At 45.1% G+C, this 22,958-nt stretch overlaps 1 protein-coding gene across 1 annotated transcript in view; it reads left to right on the top strand.

The window, feature by feature from the left end:
• LOC121281539 (protein crumbs homolog 1-like) overlaps positions 1 to 22,958 on the top strand; it is a 178,233-nt gene that overhangs the window by 86,869 nt on the left and 68,406 nt on the right. The window contains exon 3 of the mRNA XM_041194488.1: positions 11,344 to 11,539. Coding sequence (XP_041050422.1) covers positions 11,344 to 11,539 — 196 coding nt within the window. The remainder of the gene's footprint in view (positions 1 to 11,343; positions 11,540 to 22,958) is intronic.

The raw sequence follows: 22,958 nt of genomic DNA, 5'->3' as shown, positions 1-22,958 counted from the left end.
GGCTAATCGGATGCAATTGCTATTTATTGAGCAGTATAAGAGTCACAGCGACAAGTCCTAACTTACTTGTAAATTCATCTACATTAAACTTGTGCATAATGTGTGGGGGACATGATTTTAGGCTCCACCGCTGGCAGGTTTTAAGATGGGGGAGCATGTAAAATCCAGCAGGTGACCTTCCCTACCCACCCACCCCTGACCCGTCTGAAATTTTGCAGCGGAGCAGTGGAGGGAAGGGGTGTGTTGGGTGTCCCACCTGCTCTTGGGTCTATTGACGTGCGTATCCCACCCCTGCTGGGAAGGCCCATGCCTTGCAGAAATGCCGGCAGCCTCAGCTGTATAGGCTAGTGTCAGGCACGGCACGGGAGATCTCCTCTGCAGGTCCTACGGGCCCCATCGGAGGCACCTCCCCCCCAGGTCGTCCCCCTTTTTGACCCACCTCCGGGGTCCTCTTGAACCCGACCACTCACACCCCTCACCTCCGACGCCGTCAGCCCCGAGCCTGTACTTACCTGGTCTCCTCAGCCTGGCGGGACTGCCTGGAGTCCCAGCAGTTTCTACCGCTTCTGGCCGACGCTGTTGGTGTTACAGAGCTGCCAGTCATCCGATTGGCCAACACTACCTAAGGCAGGACTTCCTGCCGAGATAGGGGCAGAAGCACCTCAAGGCAGGTAACACTGCCCCCAGCACTAAGTTGTTGTGGGGCAGCCATTGGGATGGTGGGTGAGTTTCCCCAAAGCCCCCACAGCTTTTTAGCTGGTGGGTTGGGGAGGGATGTGCTGCGTAAAATCCAGCCTGTGGTGCCTGCAGCTAATTTACGTTAAAAGCATCTAATTGCATCATGATTACAAATAATATATGAAGACAATTAATATAAAGAAATACCTTAGACCCAAACTTATTTGTTTTAAAGCTATTAGACTGTATTCAGGTAGTAGATACTCATGTTGAACAGGGTATGTACAACAACACTGTAGACAGACCCCCTCGGGCAGGATTTTTCACTGAGTGGCCAAGCATGTGCCTGAACCACTCGAGCGTAAGATGACTCACGATGACATCAGGCGAGCGTCCCAATGTCATCGCGCACTCGCACAATATTTCGGTCGGCGGGTGCACAGGAGTCAATTAAAAGGCTCTACTCCGGCCTTTAACAATACCGTTGAATTACGTTTTTCGTTGCCCGTCCAATCTCATGGCCTTTGCATTTTTTATTTTGCGAAACCTCATCCGCGGGCGGAAATGAAGCTTCTGTCCGTCATTAAAAATCATTTTTTAAAAAATCGTCCTAATTTCTAACGCGCCCCTGCTCGCGTGACAGAGTCCCCTGACAGAGTCACGTGAGGGGACATGTTTTTTTTAACCTTTTAAGAATCCTTATTGTTAACTTTCACAGAGCTTCGTTTTCTCTGAGGGAGCTTTTTCAGCTGGCACCCGCTGGCACGTGCAAACTTACACTCTCGCCCTCCTCCTCCCCCACCCCCAAACCCCACCCCCACCCACACAGACAGCACTGAGCGCTGAGGAAAGCGGAATCACAGTCCAGCCCCAATCGTGGGCAACAGGCCGCTCCTCCCAGCCCCTCCTGCCAACCCCCTGCTGACCACACCCAACAATGGCAAAATTCTGTATGGTTAAAATGACGTTAACAGTGGGCACTTTGGACCAGGTCACAACCAAAGCTCCTTTGTTTTCAAATCATTCGATTATTCTGGGTCAGATAGACTCTACCTTGGAAAGTAACAGCATTTTTGAAAAGATAACCTCTTCCTTGCCAAAAGCAGATGTGAATTCCCATTGAAATATTACAAATTCCTAAAATTTTTAAGTGATAATGTGATAAACACAAAAGCCACAATATGTGGAAACAAGAAATGCTTTCTGTTCTCTGTTGAGTGGCAGCCTAACAAACCGAATCATATTTAAGTTTTTAATTTTTGGATGATTTTTTTTAATACAAACAATGGACAGGTTCGCATTTGGGTGGAATCTTGTTTAGAAAAATGCTATTGTTAAAGCACATTATTTTTTCCAACTCATCCTGTGAACATACAGGAACTATGTCCATTGGATTAATATTGGCCAATAATGTGACTATACATCAGTTGACTTAACAAGCAGCAGAATTCCTGTGACAATAGTTAAAGGGGGTAAAGAGGCACAATTTTGATAAAGTTTTAGTGCTATCTGACACATAAAATCTGGTTTCATTACACAACTTTGGCTCATCTTTTTCCAAATCAGAAAAAAAAAGATAACCACCCTTAACGTTCCTACAATATACTTCAAATCTCCCAGAGCTAAACAACACTTAGGTTGTGTCCTTCTGGGTAAGATTTCAATGGTGCTTTTCAGAAACATGTCACAAAGTATTTCCTTCAAAAAGTTTCTAAGAATGTATATTTATAAGCTCTAATGTAATAGAGGTATTAACAATTAATTTTCCTTAAACACAATTTGACCATAACAGATTGAAGAGGTAAAACTCCTCGCTGGTATTGATGATTAAATGGTATTATATTTGTAAAAGTGTACATCCTTTAAACCTTCAGCTGACTGGATTTTTTTTTTGTTTACTCGTTTTAATTCCCACCAAAATGCCATGACCTGTGACACAGCCTGGAACATTCTTGTCTGGTATCTATACAGCCCATGAATCACCCTGAATAGTAAAAGCAGCATCAGAACAACCTGCAACATCTCAAGTGAGAGACCTTAAACCTACTTAAGCCCCAGGTTCCACTCAAACCCTGGTACCGTGCTGTTTTACAGAGAGCTGACACCATGAGTTATGTCTGATAGATGAGGCGGTGAAGCTAAAGTAGTCAGAGTGTTATCAGCAACCAAAGGTTCAGGCACTCAGCTCCATTAGATTCTGAAGGAGTTGAATTCTGTGTAAATTACTTGCAGCCATAAATGAAAGTTAAAATAAGGTTGTTGAAACTCCACAAATTCCAAAGCCATTACACTATTGGGGACATGTTAAAAAGAATTCATGCAGATTTCTTCTCAGTAATTTATAGAAGTCATATCTATTTTTAATCCTAGATTTTTTTTCCATAATTGTGTCAAAACCCAAGTTCCACATAAATTCCACATTCATCATAAAATAAAAATTATTTTATATTATATAGCACCTTTCACCAGCTCAGGACATCCCAAAGCACTTCATAGCCAATTAAGTACTTTTGAAGTGTAGCAACTGTTGATATGAATACAGTTGATGCGCACACGTTAAAGGTAGTTATGGATGGACACAAGAGTTGTGAATGTTAGCATTAATGTGCAGTTGCCAGGAGCGGCTACATGAAAGCAGCAGTAATCCTGTGACACGCAGCTGCTGATCTGAGCCACAGTCAAAGGATATGCATCAATTTAAATCTGTGGGGGGTTTTTTTGTAGGAGAGATGAGGGGGGAAGAAGTCAGTGAGGAGCCTCAGCAGATCCTGGCGAGTGCAGACAGGGGGCATCAGCTGAAGCCTGGTGCTACGGTGTTAATCCATGCAAGAGGAAGGGAATGAAAAATACTAAAAGGGGAAAGATTCATCAAATTATTCACACAAAAATGGAATTTAAAGTAATCAGGTAACTATCCATAGTCCACAAAGGACCAAAGGCATCTCCCTCCATTAGAGAGAGACAATTGGTTAACTTTAGCTTGAGGGGCACCACTCCCCACGTGTGTTGCAAGGCAAGGAAGTCGGCCTTCATTAACTCCCGCAAATGGTCCGGGAATTGAATGTATGCTGTTGGCATCACCCTATAGCCAGCTAGCCAAGGGAGCTAACTGACAACCACCCTCCCCATCTCCCCTTCCACCTAGAATTTAAAATAGATGAATCCAGAATGGGGGGGGCTCATGTGCATATAATTGCCAATATGTCCCACTAAGGCACGATAAACATTACTGATTGCACACATGACAGGTTCCTGCTCTTAGCCAAACTGCTTAGAGAAGAACGAGGGCCAGCTCACAGTAGGCAAACATGGTTAACATGTATAAGACGATGGCCCATAACCTCTGCGCTCCCCAGCATCGGATTTGGGGGGTACCCCAAAGATGTGCTAGGGAATCCCTCTGGCAGGTTCCCAGGTAAGGGTTTGCACAGCAATTTCCCAGAAGTGCTAACTTCCTCTGGGCTCTTGCATTGCGCTGGGAACCATCCGAAAATATGATTTAAATCACAGATGTCGGATAGTTCCGCCGGGGTTAGACCAATAGTTACCAGAAAATGTTAGAAGAATGAAAACTGCTTCAAATTTCTGAGTAACTATTGTAAAGACCCAAACCCAGACCGACCCCATGGGACTCCCCCCATCCCCCCGACATCCCCGCCTCACCCCCACAACAAACACAACCCCCACCCCCTGAACTCCTCTCAGCCCCAGACCACCCTCCACCCCCGACCTCCCAACCCGCCCCCCGACCCCATCCCCTGACCTCCCAATCTCCCCACCCCCCATCCCGCCCGACCTCTCGACCCCCAGACTCCACCCTCATCCTCAACCTCCAGACCCCTCCCCCGACCTCCAGACACCTCCAAACCCCCATAAACATACCCAAACCCTGAACACCCCCAAGACCCCCACAAACACCTCCAACCCTCCCCAAACACCACCAATACCCCCCCCCAAACACACCCAATACCCCCCAAACACGCCCAACGCCCTGAACACCCACAACCCCCTGAACATCCCCAATACCCTGAACAACCCCGACCATCCCCAAATACCCCCCAAACACTCAATTCCCCAATATTACACAAATATATTTATCTTTCTCTTCCAAAGAACCTCTTCACCAGAAGTGGGGAATTTGTTATGTTCATCCATCAAGACTCCACCAGGCCCCAATGCTACTACTAATAGAAGGCCGCCAATCACAGACATGGTTTGGCAAAGGCATACTTTAAGCAGTCATGCATCGGCCCCACCCCCTACCCCCCCCCCCCCCCCCCCCCCCCCCCCCCCCCCCCCCACAAGACCCCAAACACCCCCAAGCCCCAGAACGCCCCCAATACCACCCCGCGACCTCCAGACTCCACCCCCCCCCCCCCACCTTGGGACCCCATCCATCCTCTGGACCCCGCCTACCCCTCCAACCTCCAGAACTCCCCCCACACCCCCCACCCCCACCTCCCCCCTGACCTGTTTAATGGAGCATGGAGAGGACCATGGGCAGGGATGTCAGCCCCTGCGGCCTCCAACGATTTCCCCAGAGAACTATCCCCTTCGACACCTGGCCCATGTTTTTTTTTTAAATTTATCTCCAGTAGACTCCAGGTCTACTGCACTACTCAGCTGTGGCCACCTCTCCCGGTGGCGCTGCTGAAGCTTCAGAGCTGCCCTCTGATTGACCCAGCAGCATCAGGAGCCTGCCCACCATCCCTAACTGGACAGTGGGCCTACAGGCGACCAATTAGGAGGCGGTCTCTGATAAAATTGCAAAGCCAACATGTTTCCATTAAGTGCAGTCTCTGGAGCCACTTTTTACCTTGACTTCGGGGATGCCAACTCCCCTTGCAAACAATACACTTAGAAAAGCTTGACATGATTAGAACAAGTCTAGATGGTTTTAGAAAAGGGATAACTTGTTCAACTAATTTATTGGAGTTTTTTGAGGATATAACTAGTTGGATAGATCTAGGGGAACCAGTAGATATAGTGTACTTGGATGTGCAAGAGGCACTCAATAAGATGCCATACAACAGGTTAACACACAAGGTGAGGCCTCAAGGAATTGAGGGTGAGGTATTAGCATAAGTAGAAGATGGGTTAACAAGCAGCAAGCAGAAAGTAGGGATAAATAGGGCAGGCGGTGACTAGTGCGGTGCCAGAAGGATTTTTTGCTGGGGCCTCAGCTAGTTACAATCGATATTAGTGACTTAGATGAAGGGACGGGGAGTAATATGTCTAAATTTGCTGACAGTACAAAGTGAGGTGGGAAGGCAGTCTGTGAGGTGACACAAAGAAGCTGCAAGGAGATAATAGGCAGGTTAAGTGTGTGGGTAACAAGGTGGCAGATGGAGTATAATGTGGGGAAGTGTGGGGTGATTCACTTTGTAAGAATAGGGAAGCAGAATACTTTTCAAAAGATGTGATAAATGTTGATGTTCAAAGATACTTGAGCGTTTTCGTACAAGGAACACAAAACTTAGCAGGTGCAGCAAGCAATTAGGAAAGCAAATGGCATGTTAGCCTTTTGTTATGGACAGGAGAGAGGTGTTAAATTAAACAGCCCTGATTTCTCCTCTCACCACTCATCTGTAAACAGAAGGTGTTTTTGATTTAATTCCCCCTTTATAAGCAGTCGCATATTTCCCAACCCCTCAGTTTTGGTGTGAAACAATTTTCTATTAATAACCCCACAGCAAACTCAAGATAGGATGAACTCAAAGGGTTAGTTTATTTGCACACACTCAAATGTGGGAGGAGGGTAACAATGTTGCCTCCTTTTCACTCGGACAGTAATAGAGGGATAGGGAATGAAAGATTTACAGGGCAAAAACCGCAGAGAAGAGAATTATTGTTTCACACATGTCCAGAGTCCAGAATCAAAGTCCAATGGTGTATTCCTTCACAGAGATCAGTAGGCTGAACTAATGCTGGGTATTTCACTATTCCAGTAGAGTTGACTTCCATGATGAGATAGACAGGCAGAGATGAATCAATCTTGTTGGCTATGGTACAAAATGTCTAACACAAACAATATAGATCAGGTCAGGCGTTCAAACCTGGATAGAGCCCCTTTCCTGGGCTGCTGCTGGTAGATGTAAAGATGGCAGACTGAGCTTTGCAGTTCCACAAGGCAATATTACTTGGTTCCACCAGCTAGGGGAGGGCGGGGGGGTTGGGGGGTGGGGGGTGGTGGGGCGTTGTGACAGATGACTCTTAACTTTCCACTTTGGCTTTGACAAAGGGTTTGTATCCCATTGTCTGAGTCCTTTGCCCTAGCAGACAAATTGGCACTGGTTGGTCAGGCATGGCTTATTGGATGTAGATGGCCTCTGTATAGTTCCCTTTGCATTGATCTCTGTAGCCCACAGGGAGCCGTTAGGGTGTCTTCAGAGATAATGAGGTGCAAACTTCTTCAATACTGCCAAAAAGCCCCTTTTGTTCAGGGTTACAGCCGGATATAGCTTCAGCCATTTTAAGATGTCATTGTCCTGTTTTTTTTTTTAATTTTAGAAATTAAACTATACATATTATAAAAATATAGAGTGTGGGGTCTTAGCCCCATGACACTTTACTGCAAGGGGATTAGAGTAAAAGAATAAAGAAGATTTACTCCAATTGCACAGGGTTTTGATGACACCTCACCCGAAATAGTGTGCAAATTTAGTCTCCATATTTAAGGCTATACTTGTATTGGAGGCAGTGCAACAAGGTTCATTACATTGGTCCCTGGGAGGGTTGTCCCATAATAGAGGCTGAGTAGGTTGGATTTATATTCTCTGGAGTTTGGAAGAATGAGAAGTGATCTTGTTGAAACATACAGGACCCTCAAGGGCCTTGACAAGATAGATATTGAGACATTGTTTCCCTTGGCTGGGGAATCTAGAACAAGAAGACACAGTTGCAGGATGAAGGGTCCATCATTTAGGACAGAATAAAGAAAAAATGTCTTAATTTCACTGAGGGTTGTGAATCTTTGGAATTCTCTACCCCGGAGGGTTATGGATGAATCATCATTGAATATATTTAAGGCTGAGCCAGACATATTTTTGGTCTCTCAGGGAATCAAGCCTGGAAAGTGGATTTGAAGCCCAAGATCAGCCATGTTCATATTGAATGGCGGAGCAAGCTCAATGGGCTGAATGGTCCTCTGCTCCTTTTCTTATGTTCTTATGTTAAAATTCAGCCCAACCTTTGAGGTCGCTGATCTCTCATCAGACCAGGGAGAAGTTAAAAATGTAATAGATTTTAAACAAGTGAAAAGAAGGGCTGGGAGGATGATAAAAGATCAAAATGGAAGGCCTATGATAGGGTGGAGGACTGGAGAGATTAAATAACAAAAGAGTTGGTGATGCAGAGCCAAAGGAATTGATGGTGGGACAAGCAAAGAAACCTATAAAGGGACTTGGCTAGAGGAGGTGTAAATGGCAGAATGATGAAGCAAAAACCCGACAAAACCAAAACTTGCAAAGATAAAGGAAACAAAATGAGATGGAGATTATGCTGTGAAATTGCTGTAGTCAACATTGAGTCTGTAAAGATGAGGTGAGGGTGTTCCTTGAGCTTACATTGAAGATGTACTGTTAGTTTATTAATTCTGCCTAACACCCTTTTCTTGTAGTCAAGTAAAGGGGGCATGTGTGTGTATGTTTGTGCATGTCTGTGTGTGTGTGTTTGTGCATGTGTGTTTGTGTGTGTGCACACGTGTGTGTATGTGTGTGCACGTGTGCGCATGTGCGTGTGTGTGCGTGTATGTGTGTGTCTGTGATAGCCATAACATTTTGTCGTTTTCTTATGACACACAGCCTAGACAAGAATAAAGAAAACTGACCCAAAAAATAAAGTGCAAAATTACTACCAATATATTTTAGTTATTTTTTCCAATTTCATACATCCAATAGTGGAGCCAATTTGACAGAAGGCACAATTAAAGAAGGTATCATTATTTACCACTTTACTATTCAGTCACCGCACTTTGTCTGTTGGACCCCAGTCATAAGAGAAGTTGGTGGTGACACCATTGTACATCATGTTAAGAACTACTAGCTAACAGTGAAAGTTATTAAGTGTGATAAAAAACACTGTCAGTCACTGTGAGTTGCTGAAGTTATACCATCAGCAATTCTTCCCTGAATGGGTAAACAAATCAGACTCATTGTCAGATAACATGTAACCTGTCTTCTGCATCCTGAGTCATGCTATATTTTCCATTAAGTATTGCTCCGGCAGTGGCAGACCTGACTTTGGCGCTACTGCAACCTAAGGAGTGAAAAGCCTTCAGGTAGGTTTGTTCCTTTAGTGCCAGAGGCACAGTGACTTCACCTGCCGTTTGTTGTGGTTATGGTGCAGGACCAACACTCGTCCTTCAAAGGACCAGTAGTGTGGCTTCAGTTTTGTAGCCTTTAGCCTAGTGCAGCCAGCTAAAATTATAAGTCATGATCCGCAGCTTCTAAATGCCACAACATGAGTAGATGCACGGAGAAGAAAAGAGTTGACGTTTCGAGTCCTCATGACCCTTCGACAGAACTGTCGAAGGGTCATGAGGACTCGAAACGTCAACTCTTTTCTTCTCCGCCGATGCTGCCAGACCTGCTGAGTTTTTCCAGGTAATTCTGTTTTTGTTTTGGATTTCCAGCATCCGCAGTTTTTTTGTTTTTATGAGTAGATGCACATTGCACAATTTTAGGACTTGCATCAGAATACAGAATTTCTTCAACTAGCAGTGAGCTTGTGAGATGAAGGTAAGTATTTGAGGGGTTTAAAATTTATAATGGACTTCAAACCGACATATAGGGCTCATGGAGTTGGGGGGTAATATTTTAGCATGGATAGAGGGTTGGTTAATTGATAGAAACCAGAGTGTGGGCATAAACCGGGCTTTTTCAAGTCGGCAGGCGGTGAATAGTGGAGAATCACAATGATCAGTGCTGGGGCCTCAGCTATTTACAATCTATACTAATGACTTAGATGAAGAGACAGAGAGTAATGCGTCAATGTTTGCTGATGATACACAGCTAGGTGGAAAGGTAACTCGTGGGGAGAACACAGAGGCTGCAAAGAGATATGGACAGGTTAAGTGATTGGGCAACAAGATAGCAGATGGGGTATAACATAGGGAAGTTTGAAGTTATTCACTTTAGTGATAAGAATAGAAAAGCAGGATTTTTTTTTTAAGTGTGAAACTTCTAAGTGTTGATATTCAGTATGCTCATGCAAGTTACCATAAACTAACAGTACATCTTCAATGTAAGCTCAAGGAACACCCTCACCTCATCTTTACAGACTCAATGTTGACTACAGCAATTTCACAGCATAATCTCCATCTCATTTTGTTTCCTTTATCTTTGCAAGTTTTGGTTTTCTCGGGTTTTTGCTTCATCATTCTGCCATTTACACCTCCTCTAGCCAAGTCCCTTTATAGGTTTCTTTGCTTGTCCCACCAAGCAATTAGGAAGGCAGATTGCATGTTGGTCTTTATTGCAAGGGGATTGGAGTTTAAGAATAAAGACGTCTTGTTACAATTGTACAGGATTTTGGAGAGACCACATCTAGAATAGTGTGTGCAGTTTTGGTCTCCACATTTAAGGAAGGATATACTTGCTTTGGAGGTGGTACAGCGAATGTTCACTAAATTGGTCCCTGGGATGAGGGGGGTTGTCCTATGATGAGAGGTTGAGTAAATTGGGGCTATATTCTCTGGAGTTTAGAAGAATGAGAGGAGATCTCATTGAAACCTGCAAAATTCTGAAGGGGCTCGATAGGGTAGACACCGAAAGATTGTTTCCGCTGGTCGCGGAGTCTAAAACACAGGGGCACAAGCTCGGGATCCAGGGCCAAACATTTAGGGCTATGATGAGGAGAAGTTACTTCACTCAAAGGATTGTGAATCTTTGGAATTCTCTACCCTAGAGGGTTGTGGATGCTCCATCGTTGGAGCAGACTCAACAGGCCGTATGGTCCACTCCTGCTCCTATTTCTTATGTTCTTGTGACATGCTGCAGGTAGGAGGCACAGATTTTCTCAAACCTGAAGGATAATTTCACTGAAATTCCTGCGTAATGATGGAAACCTTGGTGAGTAGACAGAGAAATGTCTGGAGATGCAATAATGCCTCTCGAATGATGTCCGTCAGGTCCTGGGTTAATTAATCTGCTCGGTAACAGCAGACACAGCCCATTTTACATTTAATCATCAATTATTTTCAATTTGCAAAATCACAAGCAGTGCACATTCTTCTTGTTTAAGTCTTTTGGTATGTTTCTTAAACTATTGAGTATCGCTATTAGTTTTAAATACTAAATTTTGAAGAATTTAAATTTGAGTTTATTTCAAGATACAATCAGTGAAGCAGACTGTCACCATGGTAAACTGTTCGAATTCTGACTGGAGCAGTACCATAAACAGTGTCTATCAGATTGAGATTAGCTGACATCTATATTAGCTAATGCTGGAATCCCTAGATGACCCCCAAAGAAAATTCTTCACCTTTTCATCTTTACTTACCTGATTCCCACTCATTATAATAGAATGAAAGGAGGGAAATGAGACAAAGAACCTATTTCCCAAGCCTTGGATTACTTTCTTTATATTTATGTTCCTACTGAAAATCAAAAGTAGAAGTACGAGATTTTGTTTAAAATCTACATTTTTTTCTTTTAATTTCTTAAGGTCTGAACTGTGAAGTTGAAATAAATGAATGTGAGTCTAACCCCTGTCAGCACGGTGCTACATGTAAAGACAACATTGCGTTCTATGACTGTATTTGCGCTTCTGGGTATGAGGGACTTAACTGCGAGACAGATATTGATGAATGTGCCAGCAATCCATGTATCAACAGAGGAACATGCAAGGACATGGTCAATGGGTAAGGAACACACTGCATTGCCTCCTTATCACAGCACTGACACTAATGATTTTATTTTCTTAAAATAAAAAACAGGTAGACTTCACAGGGCGGCCATCCGAAAATGCACCAAGGGTCATCGCCGATCTATGACAGTGTCACACCTGGATCCTTTTCTGAGCTGAAGGAAAGTCAATCAGTGACACAGGTAGAAACTTTGTAAAAAGGGAAATTAATCCCCTGAAGAAGGAAAAGAGAATAAAAATCGATAATTCTGAAAAGAACTGAAGATGTTTGGATTCATCCACAAACCATCTAAAAATAGTTTTGACACCCTCAGTTACAGAGATGATTTTAGACCAATGATTTGCTGGCAGCATCTCAACCTCAAACCTAGAATTATTAAGAAACGTTTATGTCTATGTTTTCATCTTTCAATTTTCATCTTTTGCCAAGTTTAAGGTTTTGACTAAATAGTTACAGAAATAGAACTAAACAATCTTCCATTCTAGAGTCAGGAGTGTCATAGAATGCCCTCCACTTGCCTGGATGAGGGCAGCTCCAACAACACCCAAGAAGCTTGACACCATCCAGGACAAAGCAGCCCCACTTGATTGGCACCCCATCCACAAACGTTCACTCCCTCCACCACTGACGTGGGTGGGAAAGCTGGTGTGATTCCTAGTGGGCGGCAGGATCACTGAGCACGCTATTCAGCTCATTAATTATGCATCAGCGAGGAGCTCGGCAAACCTCGGGGCCGGGGGAGGGGCGGTGGGGTGGGGGAGGGGGGCAGGAAGTGGCCCCATTACCTCATGGGGTCAAAAGCAAAGACCTGAGGTTTTTTTTTTGAAAACCTACATTTGTCTTTCAATTTCCCTAAGGTGTGAACTGTGGGGGCGAAATAAAGGGATGCAACTCTAACCCCAGGCAGCATGGTGCTGTGTGTAAAGGCAACACTGCATCCTATGACTGCCATTCCCTGGTACCATATTTAAATAGCACACCCAGGTAGCCATTCACTCAATGCAGGCCGGAAGCACCACATTACACTTTCAGAGTCCTTGTGGCCACAGGTCATACTGGAGAAGCTGGCAGATGTGAACAACCACATCTCAGGACATATAAGGACACCTCCAACATTGCCTTTGGCTCATCTCTAGATCAGAGCACCGCCTGTGATACACCCATGGTCAGGCTAATGTTCATCGTTGCATAGCTTTTTTTTATTCATTCACAGGATGTGGGCATCGCTGGCTGGGCCCAGCATTTATTGCCCATCCCTAGTTGCCCCTTGAGAAGGTGGTGGTGAGCTGCCTTCTTGAACCGCTGCAGCCCCTGTGGTGTAGGTGCACCCGCAGTGCTGTTAGGGAGGGAGCTCCAGGATTTTGACCCAGCGACAGTGAAGGAACGGCCGATATATTTCCAAGTCAGGATGGTGAGTGGCTCGGAGGGGAACTTCCAGGCGGTGATGTTCCCATGTGTCTGCTGCCCTTCTCCTTCCAGACAGTAGCTGTCATGTGTTTGGAAGGTGCTGTCTAAGGAGCCTTGGTGAGGTTCTGCAATCCGTCTTGTAGAAGATACACACTGCCATCACTCTGTGTCAGTGGTGGAGGGAGTGAACGTTTGTGGATGGGGTGCCAATCAAGTGGGGCTGCTTTGTCCTGGATGGTGTCAAGCTTCTTGGGTGTTGTTGGAGCTGCCCTCATCCAGGCAAGTGGAGGGTATTCTATGATACTCCTGACTTGTGCCTTGTAGATGATGGACAGGCTATGGGGAGTAAGGAGGTGAGTTACTCGCCACAGGATTCCTAGTCTCTGACCTGCTCTTGTAGTCACAGTATTTATATGGCCAGTCGAGTTCAGTTTCTGGTCAATGCTAAACCTCAGGATGTTGATAGTGGGGGATTCAGCGATGGTAATGCCATGAATGTCAAGGGGTGATGGTTAGATTAGCTCTTGGTGGAGATGGTCATTGCCTGGCACTTGTGTGGTGTGAATGTTACTTACCACTTGTCAGCCCAAGCCTAGTTTTGTCCAGGTGTGGCTGCATTTGGACATGGACTGCTTTAATATCTGAGGAAATGTGAATGGTGCTGAACATTGTGCAATCACCAGTGAATATTCCCATTTCTGACCTTATGATGGAAGGAAGGTCATTGTTGAAGAAGCTGAAGATGGTTGGGCCCAGGACACTGCAGTGAAGTCCTGAGGAACTCCTGCAGTGATGCCCTGGAACTGAGATGTTTGACGTCCAACAACCACAACCATCTTCCTTTCAGCTATTGCTGTGACACAGCTATTGACAAAGGCCGAGTTATTTAAAATCCCAGAGGGAAACTTTAAGAATCTGTCATAACCTATATTTTTAATTGCTATGTTTGAGATACAACTCTAAATTCAGCAATAAGACCACCAGTTCTCAAGAGATTTTTATATCAAACTAAATGAGATATTTATTAATTTACAACAAATTAAACATATACACATGGCTACAAATTATTATTGTAACTTTTAACAAATTCCCAAATTAATCTCCACTAAGCCAACAATAATCCATAGACTTTAAGCAGACACCAGGCGAGGCATTTTCACCTTACAAATTTAAAATGAGGTTCCGTTCAATTTGGTTACTTTGCAGACAGTTGTAGGCTTACAGCTACTTAGATGTTACATTCCTCTGCCCTGCTATACACACCCTCCCCTCAGGTTATACCCAGCACTTCTCACAGAATCACACAGTGCAGAAGAGGCCCTTCGGCCCATCCAGTCTGCACCAACACATGAGAAACACCTGACCTACCTACCTAATCCCATTTACCAGCCCTTGGCCCATAGCCTTGAATGTTATGATGTGCCAAGTGCTCATCCAGGTACTTTTTAAAGGATGTGAGGCAACCCACCTCCACCACCCTCCCAGGAAGTGCATTCCAGACCGTCACCACCCTGTGGGTAAAAAAGCTTTTCCTCACATCCCCCCTAAACCTCCTGCCCCCCACCTTGAACTTATGTCCCCTCGTGACTGACCCTTCAACTAAGGGGAACAGCTGCTCCCTATCCACCCTGTCCGTGCCCCTCATAATCTTATACACCTCGATCAGGTCACCCCTCAGTCTTCTCTGCTCCAACGAAAACAACCCAAGTCTATCCAACCTCTCTTCATAACTTAAATGTTTCATCCCAGGCAACATCCTGGTGAATCTCCTCTGCACCCCCTCCAGTGCAATCACATCCTTCCTATAATGTGGCGACCAGAACTGCACACAGTAATCCAGCTGTGGCCTCACCAAGGTTCTATACAACTCCAACATGACCTCCCTACTTTTGTAATCTATGCCTGGACTGATAAATGCAAGTGTCCCAAATGCCTTTTTCACCACCACACTAACATGCCCCTCTGCCTTCAGAGATCTATGGACACACACGCCAAGGTCCCTTTGTTCCTCAGAACTTCCTAGTGTCATGTCATTCATTGAATACTTCCTTGTCAAATTACTCCTTCCAAAGTGTATCCACCTCACACTTTTCAGGGTTAAATTCCTTCTGCCACTTATCTGCCCATTTGACCATCCCGTCCATATCTTCCTGTAGCCCAAGACACTCAGCCTCACTGTTAACCACCCAGCCAATCTTTGTGTCATCCGCAACTTTACTAATTTACACATTGTCATCTATGTCGTTTATATAAATGATGAATAATAGGGGACCGAGCACAGATCCCTGTGGTACGCCTCTGGACACTGGCTTCCAGTCACTAAAGCATCCTCCTGTCATCACTCTCAGTCTCCTACAACTAAGCCAATTTGGAATCCACCTTATCAATATTGAATCCACTCTATCCACTGTATCTCATGTGCATTTGCCTTCTTTATAAGTCTCCCATGTGGGCCCTTGTCAAAGGCTTTGCTGAAATCCATATAGACTGCATCAACTGCACTACCCTCATCTACACACCTGCTCACCTCCTCAAAACATTCAATCACATTTGTTAGGCATGACCTCCCTCTGACAAAGCCATGCTGACTATCCCTGATCAAACCTTGCCTCTCCAAGTGGAGATAGATTCTCTCCTTCAGAATTTCTCCTTGAATGTAAATTAAATTAACCCAATTAACACATACACAGATTAGGCTTCTATTTAAAAAAAATTCCTATAATATATACATTAATAGCTTCATCACAGCTATGTATGACTCCAACCAGCAGAGAGTTTTCCCTCGATTCCTAATGCCTCCTAATGTTCCTTAATTCTACACTCAGTCAAATGCTGTCTTGATGTCAAGGACAGTCACTCTCATCTCACCTCTGGAGTTCAGTGTACCCTGTTCACCTGCATCTTGAACTTCTAGGGGTCCTGCTGCCTCTTGCTGCTCCTGGCCCTGTGCCAACCGGCGATGGGCCCTCCTTCTCCTCAGCTGGATGAGGCCATTACCAAGGCAGGGTAGCCTGTGGCCTGCATCATCGACGCCTCAGTGGATATGCGAACAAATTGAAGTGATACATTAAGTGAGCATGTCCTTTACAGGTTACCCTCTACCTCAAGGCAACAGACAAGTGCTAAACTCTTCACCTGGCCTCCATCCAGATTTGGCATCCCTAGCCCACCCCTTCCAGGAAAAGTACATCCTGGAGGACCAGAGATGGATGTTCCTCCCGTTTATAGATTCATGTGTGTGGAGACCTTGCTCTTTGACCAGGGTGATGAGAGCCATGTGCAAGATGTCTCACATGGACACTTTTCCGCTTGTCTCCACCACCCTCAACTACCTATAGAGAAACCATTGCCTTAGCAGCATATAAAAACTAACTGCATGATCCTTTGTCAGCTATAACCAATCACCTGGAGGATGGAGGTTTAGAGTCATGAGTTGGCTGCCCTCCACCAGCCGTGTCCCTTGGAGGCATCCATATCCCTCCCTCCTGCTTCTGAGTGCAGCCAATGGCAAATGGCACAGAACGAACAGGAGCTCCACGTCTTGCTGGGATCTCAATGTTATGAGACTCATGAGACAGGATCAAACCTGCTGTAATGAGGGATTCACCATAGAGAGGAGACCAAAACTGAGTGTCTTTGATATCCACTTGCCTCATAGTTAACATGGTCTCCCTTTAGTTGGCCACTTGTGCTGACCGTGAACTCCATCCACCCAAAAAGACCCTCCTCACGCTTCAAGGGATCTCACTGACTAACTGCGTGATCAAGGTCAGTTTGGAAAAACGGTGCATATCACCTTTCAATCTCACTCCATCACCTTTTACCCTCCCCCTGTCACTCACGAACTTCCCCCTATCACTATAGACCCACCCAATATCACCATTCATCTCCCCTCTGCCACTATTGGACCTCTCGTTACCTTGGATCCTATCATGATCCATCGCCACATGCCTTGCCTCCACCTCAGAGCCGACATCTGTCACCAGCCCCACACCCACCTGACCCTGACCCCTCCAGTTATCGGAGCCACCGGTCTTATCCCCCTTCTGTGACTGCACCCACCCCTGCCACCCCAATGAGACATTAACCTAACAGACTCTATCCCTATCACATCCCACTCCCTCATCTGATTGTGACTGTTTCCTCCTAACACCAGGACCCTGAGTTCTCCCTCTAGGAGCCCACCACCAACCCCATCCTCTTAGACACCACCTCACCACCCCCCCCAACTTTCCCCGACACTCTCTGTACCCTTCCCCTGTAAGCCAGCCTCACCTGTCCGGCCTTTGTTCTACCCTAACCCCACCCCTCTTCCAGCCTTTGCCTGCCTACCCTGTCCAACCTTCGCCCCACCCTACACCCCCCCCACTTCCAGCCTTTACCTGTCTCCCTTATCCAGCCTTGGTGCGGTGGTTGCTAACGTCACTCAAGTGAAGTTATGCGAGCTCCCCATGAAGGAGAATGCAACATCTATGAACCTCAAAGTCGTGGAAGAGGTGAAGCTCGCCTGGCGTGCTCCATTTTTAATAGTCATAAAACTGAACTTTTTAACTTCCCGCTGGCGAGGAACTTAACTCGGAGGGTGAACTTAATCCTGGCAGGATGGTCTTTTAATGAGCATGCATGAGATGCTAATGCATGCAAATAGAATTCCCAACATTGTTTGTTAGGAAGCTTGACCCGCCTTTAGCCAGCTGTGAAAGTCAGGAGAACAAAATTCCAACAGTTTATCCCGCTATCGGGAAGCAGATTTCCTGCCACAATTCCGGCTCTAGCGAGAGCGGAAAATTCCACCCAATATCTCAAAGGAAGAAAGAAATATGGAAATCCTTCTGAAAACTAAATCGGAATGGAAAGAAAAATACATTAAATAATTGCTTACACACAATACAAGGTAAGGAAATCATCAAACACAAGCCTCATGTTTCAAGGACAGAGTTTAAAACACAGTAGGAGAGAAGTTACGCCAGAATACGATCTTACTTTCAAAATAGTCAGGATCATTATATAGAATAACAATGGCTTTTGGAGATTCTCTTTAAGACAGGATTTGGAAGTAGAAATAGGGAATTTTTTTTTAAGAAAACAATGTCTCACACATAAGAAAACCCTAAATTTACTTTCGGTTATACCATAACTTTCAAATTTGAGATCTAAGTTACAAATTTGTGTAAACTAATCCCTGGAATAATGTACCGCTTCTGAACGAAGAGAATAGACGCAATAAGATCTCCCTGGTTATGACTGCCTCAGGGATTCACAGAGCAGCATTGTTGGGCTGGAATGCTGCCCTCCCCCCTTGAGAGCACGTCTGCTCCTCAGGGACTCACCAGGTGGGGAACTGCGTTTAATCCCATCAACCTCATGGTGTGTTCTGATTGGACAGTCGCCCGCCATGGTATCTTGCAAGGGGTAATAAGAGCTGTGACAACTACTTACAATTGTCCAAACAGTTATCATAAGCATCAATCCTTGCTGATCTTCAAGCCGGCAAATGATTGAGAGTTAATGCTGCATTTTTGACAGGAGCTCTATTGTTGAAGAGTCGGATATAGCACAATCTTGTTGTATGGGAATAAGGGCAGGAAAAATTGCTATGTGCTTTTATGTTACACCGACATACATGAGTGATGTAGGGATATGCCTCAGTGTGATTTCTATCACTGCACTGCACAGCTTGTATTTCTGCAGTGCTCATTACATATCAAGGTACATCGCAAATGTCTTAACACAGAGGTAAAAGGTGTGCACTGGGCAGAAAAAAAGGAGGAAGTGGAGGAGGGCACACCAAGAACATTCAAACAGGCTTCTAAAAGCAGTAACTGAAAGAGGTTTTTTGGGAGCATTGAAAGGGCAGAATCGAGGTAATGCTCAGCCTCCGAATGTGCAGCAGCTAATGCAGGGAAAGGTATACGGATTGAGAAAAGCATTCAGATCGGCGTGACGATGTCACGGAAAGATTTAAAAAAAGTTAAGGGTCTTGAAATTGATTTGCTAGGTCCTGGTAGCTGTGAGGCAATTTGTGCGGGGGGCGGTGGGGGGGTTGGTCAAGGACGCAATTAGAGTTTCATTAAAGTCAATTCTAGAAATAAAGGGGCTGTGAGTTAGGATTTCAATACTGGTGGGGTGAGATAGCAGTGTAGGCAGCTTAATACAAGAAATGGAAGAAGGCAGTCTCAGTGACTGACAACGGCAGCAATACAGGCTGATGGTGAACGTGGGTGTTGGTGGATGTGTCATAAAGGATGGCTTCAGTTTCGCTGATGTTGAGCTAACAGATATGTTGATGAAAGCTCATTCTCCAATTGCTATGAAATCCTGGATTGGCAACTTTGTTCAGGCTAAGCCCCTAATATCAGCCGGGCGAGCAGAAAGTACCAGACTTGGAAGTGATGGCAGCAATAGAGAGCTTGAGTTCCGTGGTGTTCCATATCTGCTAATATATTGCTTACTGCTCCTGCTCCAACATGTTAAAAAGGGGATGACAAAGGATCGTGTTCTGAATACAGCAGAAGTTAATGAACTGCACAGCGACTGATCTGAAGGGAAACACAAGAAGGCAGAGTCACAGACAAGGACCATAGAGGAAAATACAGTGCTCAACAGTGAAGGTGGCAGAGAGCTTGTTAAGGAGAGCTGCAGTATCCATCACACAAGACATCAATAGCGTCTTTGTCCAAGGTGGTCTCGATGACGTGGGCATGATGAAGAGACTCCAGCAAAGGTCATTGTTAGACGTGAACATATAGTTGGGTGGTAATGTTGGGTTCAAAGGCCTTAAGAAAACACCTGGGTTGACAATAGAGTGGCAGCCTGAGAATGAGAGAGGCTGAGAGGGACTTTTTTGTGGACAGCTTATGATGCCATACAAAAGCAAGGCATATTAGAGATAGTGCTCCTTTAAGAATTGCAACTTCATATAGAAGATTGTTGGTGAAACCTGTTAAAACGTGTCAAATACCAACCTTATTGGTTTATCAGCTGAAAATCTCAGGTGAAACAACCTCCTTTAAGTACAACAGTTTACAAGCATTCCCTAGTCTGGCTTTTAAGGCAGAGTCATTACGGCACAGGCGGTGGTCGTTCGGCCCCCGTTCTATCCCAATAGCCCTGCAGGCTTATTTCCCCCACCCAGTTTCCTTTGAAATCGTTTTTATCTCCTCTGCTTCCACCACCCACGCAGGTGGCGAGTTTCAGTTCATTACCACTCACTGCAAAGAAGCCCCTCCTCACCTACCCCATACATCTCTTGCCCAAAACCTTAAATCTGTGTTTCCTTGTCCTTGTAGCATCAGCTAATAGGAAAAGCCCATCCATGCCCATCCTGTTAAACCTGGTCATAATGTTGTACACCTTTATAGTAAGAGGCTAGACTTTACAGTCAGCGGTGAAGCAGCGATGCTCACTGCTGACCTCATAGACAGCTGCCCACAAAGAATAAAGATCTCTGGGCAAGGTCCCCCCCCTTTCCCGTTGGCGGTTTAAATCTGGCATCAAGTCAGTGGGATGTCTTGGCATTCGGCAGCAATGAGTCAGTGAGGAGGTAAACAGCCAATCACATTGAAGTATTCACACAGCAGATCAGGAAGTTAAAAGCACTTGCTGTGCTTTTAATTTAAATTTTCAGATAATAAAATAAATTATGATTGGATTAACACCAAAGCCAAAATAAAGATAAATTTTTAAAAGAGAACTTTAAAAAAAATGTATAATTTTATTATGCAGGAAGTTGACATTCCACAATTATAAAATTTGGTTCTTATGGCCAGTGAGGTGGATTAGCAGCAATTATAAAGTTAGTACACCATTTAAAACCCAGCTACACCTCACTCAACAATGTTTTGCTTTTTCAAGGGTCTTTACAGCGAGACTAAGCATAAGAATGGATGCTTACATCAATTCAATTGATTTTCCATTGATTGCACTTTGAGGATGTCTCAACAATGCACCCTCCTGAGAAGCATAGATTCAGTGAAAGCAGTTTTTGGATTTCCACATTATTTTGTGCGTGTGCCTACTCCAGAAGCTGCTGTTAATTTCAGTGGAGTAATGATGGTGAAAGCTGACAGTTTTGCCAACATTACCACTACAGATTCTGGGCCAGTATGGTTCCATTTTTGGATTCTCCAAAATGTAGGATCTATGTTCTCAGATCTATTGTTTCTTTTTATTCATTCATGGGACGTCGGCTTTACTGGCTGGGCCAGCATTTATTGTTCATCCCCAGTTGCCCTTGCGAAGGTAGTGCTGAGCTGCCTTCTTGAACCGCTGCAGTGGTGTAGGTACACCCACAGTGCTGTTAAGAAGGGAGTTCCAGGATTTTGACCGAGCGACAGTGAAGGAACGGCAATATATTTCCAACTCACGATGGTGAGTGACTTGGAGGGGAACTTCCGGGTGGTGGTGTCCCCATCTATCTGCTGCCCTTGTCCTTCTAGATGGTGATCATTGTTTGGAAGGTGCTGTCCAAGGAGCCTTGGTGAATTCCTGCAGTGCATCGTGTAGATGGTACACACTGCTGCTACTGTTCATCGGTGGTGGAGGGAGTGAATGTTTGTGGATGTGGTGCCAGTACAATGGGCTGCTTTGTCCTGGACGGTGTCGAGCTTCTTGAGTGTTGTGGGAGCTGCACTCATCCAGGCAAGTGGGGAGTATTCCATCACACTCCTGATTTGTGCCTTGTAGATGGTGGTCAGGCTTTGGGGAGTCAGGAGGTGAGTTACTCGCTGCAGGATTCCCAGACTCTCACCTGCTCCTTTAGCCAAAGTATTTATATGGCTAGTCCAGTTCAGTTCCTGGTCAATGGTAACCTGCAGGATGTTCATATTGGGGCAGTGATTGAGTTGCCATTAAATGTCAAGGGACCGTGGTTTGATTCTCTCTTGTTGGAGATGGTGATTGCCTAGCACTTGTGTGGTGTGAATGTTACTATCCACTTCTCAACCCAAGCCTAGATATTGTCCAGATCTTGCTGCATTGGATATTGAATGCTTCAGTATCTGAGGAATCGTGAATGGTGCTGAACATTGTGCAATCATCAGTGAACATCCCCACTTCTGACCTTATGATGGAAGGAAGGTCATTGATGAAGCAGCTGAAGATGGTTGGGCCCAGGACACTACCCTGAGGAACTCCTGCAGTGATGGCCTGGAGCTGAGATGACTGACCTCCAACAACCACAACCAGCTTCCTTTGTGCTGGGTATGACTCCAACCAGTGGAGAGTTTTCCCTCTGATTCCCATTGACTCCAGTTTTGCTAGGGCTCCTTGATGCCACACTCGGTCAAATGCTGCCTTGCGGTCAAGGGCAGTCACTCTCACCTCACCTCGGGAGCTCAGCTCTTTTGTCCATGTTTGAACCAAGGCTGTAATGAGGTCAAGAACTGAGTGGCCCTGGCGGAACCCAAACTGAGCACCAATGAGCAGGTTATTACTAAGCAAGTGCCACTTGATAGCACTGTTAATGACCCCTTCCATTATTTTACTAATGATCGAGAGTAGACTGATGGGGCGGTAATTGGCCAATAATTGGATTTGTCCTGCTTTTTATGCACAGGACATATCTGGACAATTTTCCACATAGCCGGGTATATGCCAGTGTTGTAGCTGTACTGGAACAGCTTGACTAAGGGATTGGCAAGTTCTGGAGCCCAAGTCTTCAGTACTATTGTTGGAATATTGTCAGGGCCCATAGCCTTTGCAGTATCCAGTGCCTTCAGCTGTTTCTTGATATCACGTGGAGTGAATCGAATTGGCTGAAGACTGGCATCTGTGATGCTGGGGACCTCCAGAGGAGGCTGAGATGGATTATCCACTCAGCACTTCTGGTTGAAGATTATAGCAAATACTTCAGCCTTATCTTTTGCAGTGATGTTCTGGGCTCCCCCATCATTGAGGATGGGGATATTTGTGGAGCCTCCTCCTCCAGTGAGTTGTTTAATTGTCTACCACCATTCACGACTGGATGTGGCAGGACTGCAGAGCTTAGATCTGATCCGTTGGTTGT

This window comes from Carcharodon carcharias, chromosome 8 (genome assembly GCF_017639515.1).
Source record: "Carcharodon carcharias isolate sCarCar2 chromosome 8, sCarCar2.pri, whole genome shotgun sequence".
NCBI classification, from domain to species: Eukaryota; Metazoa; Chordata; class Chondrichthyes; order Lamniformes; family Lamnidae; genus Carcharodon; species Carcharodon carcharias.
This window is presented reverse-complemented; position numbering and strand designations above follow the sequence as displayed.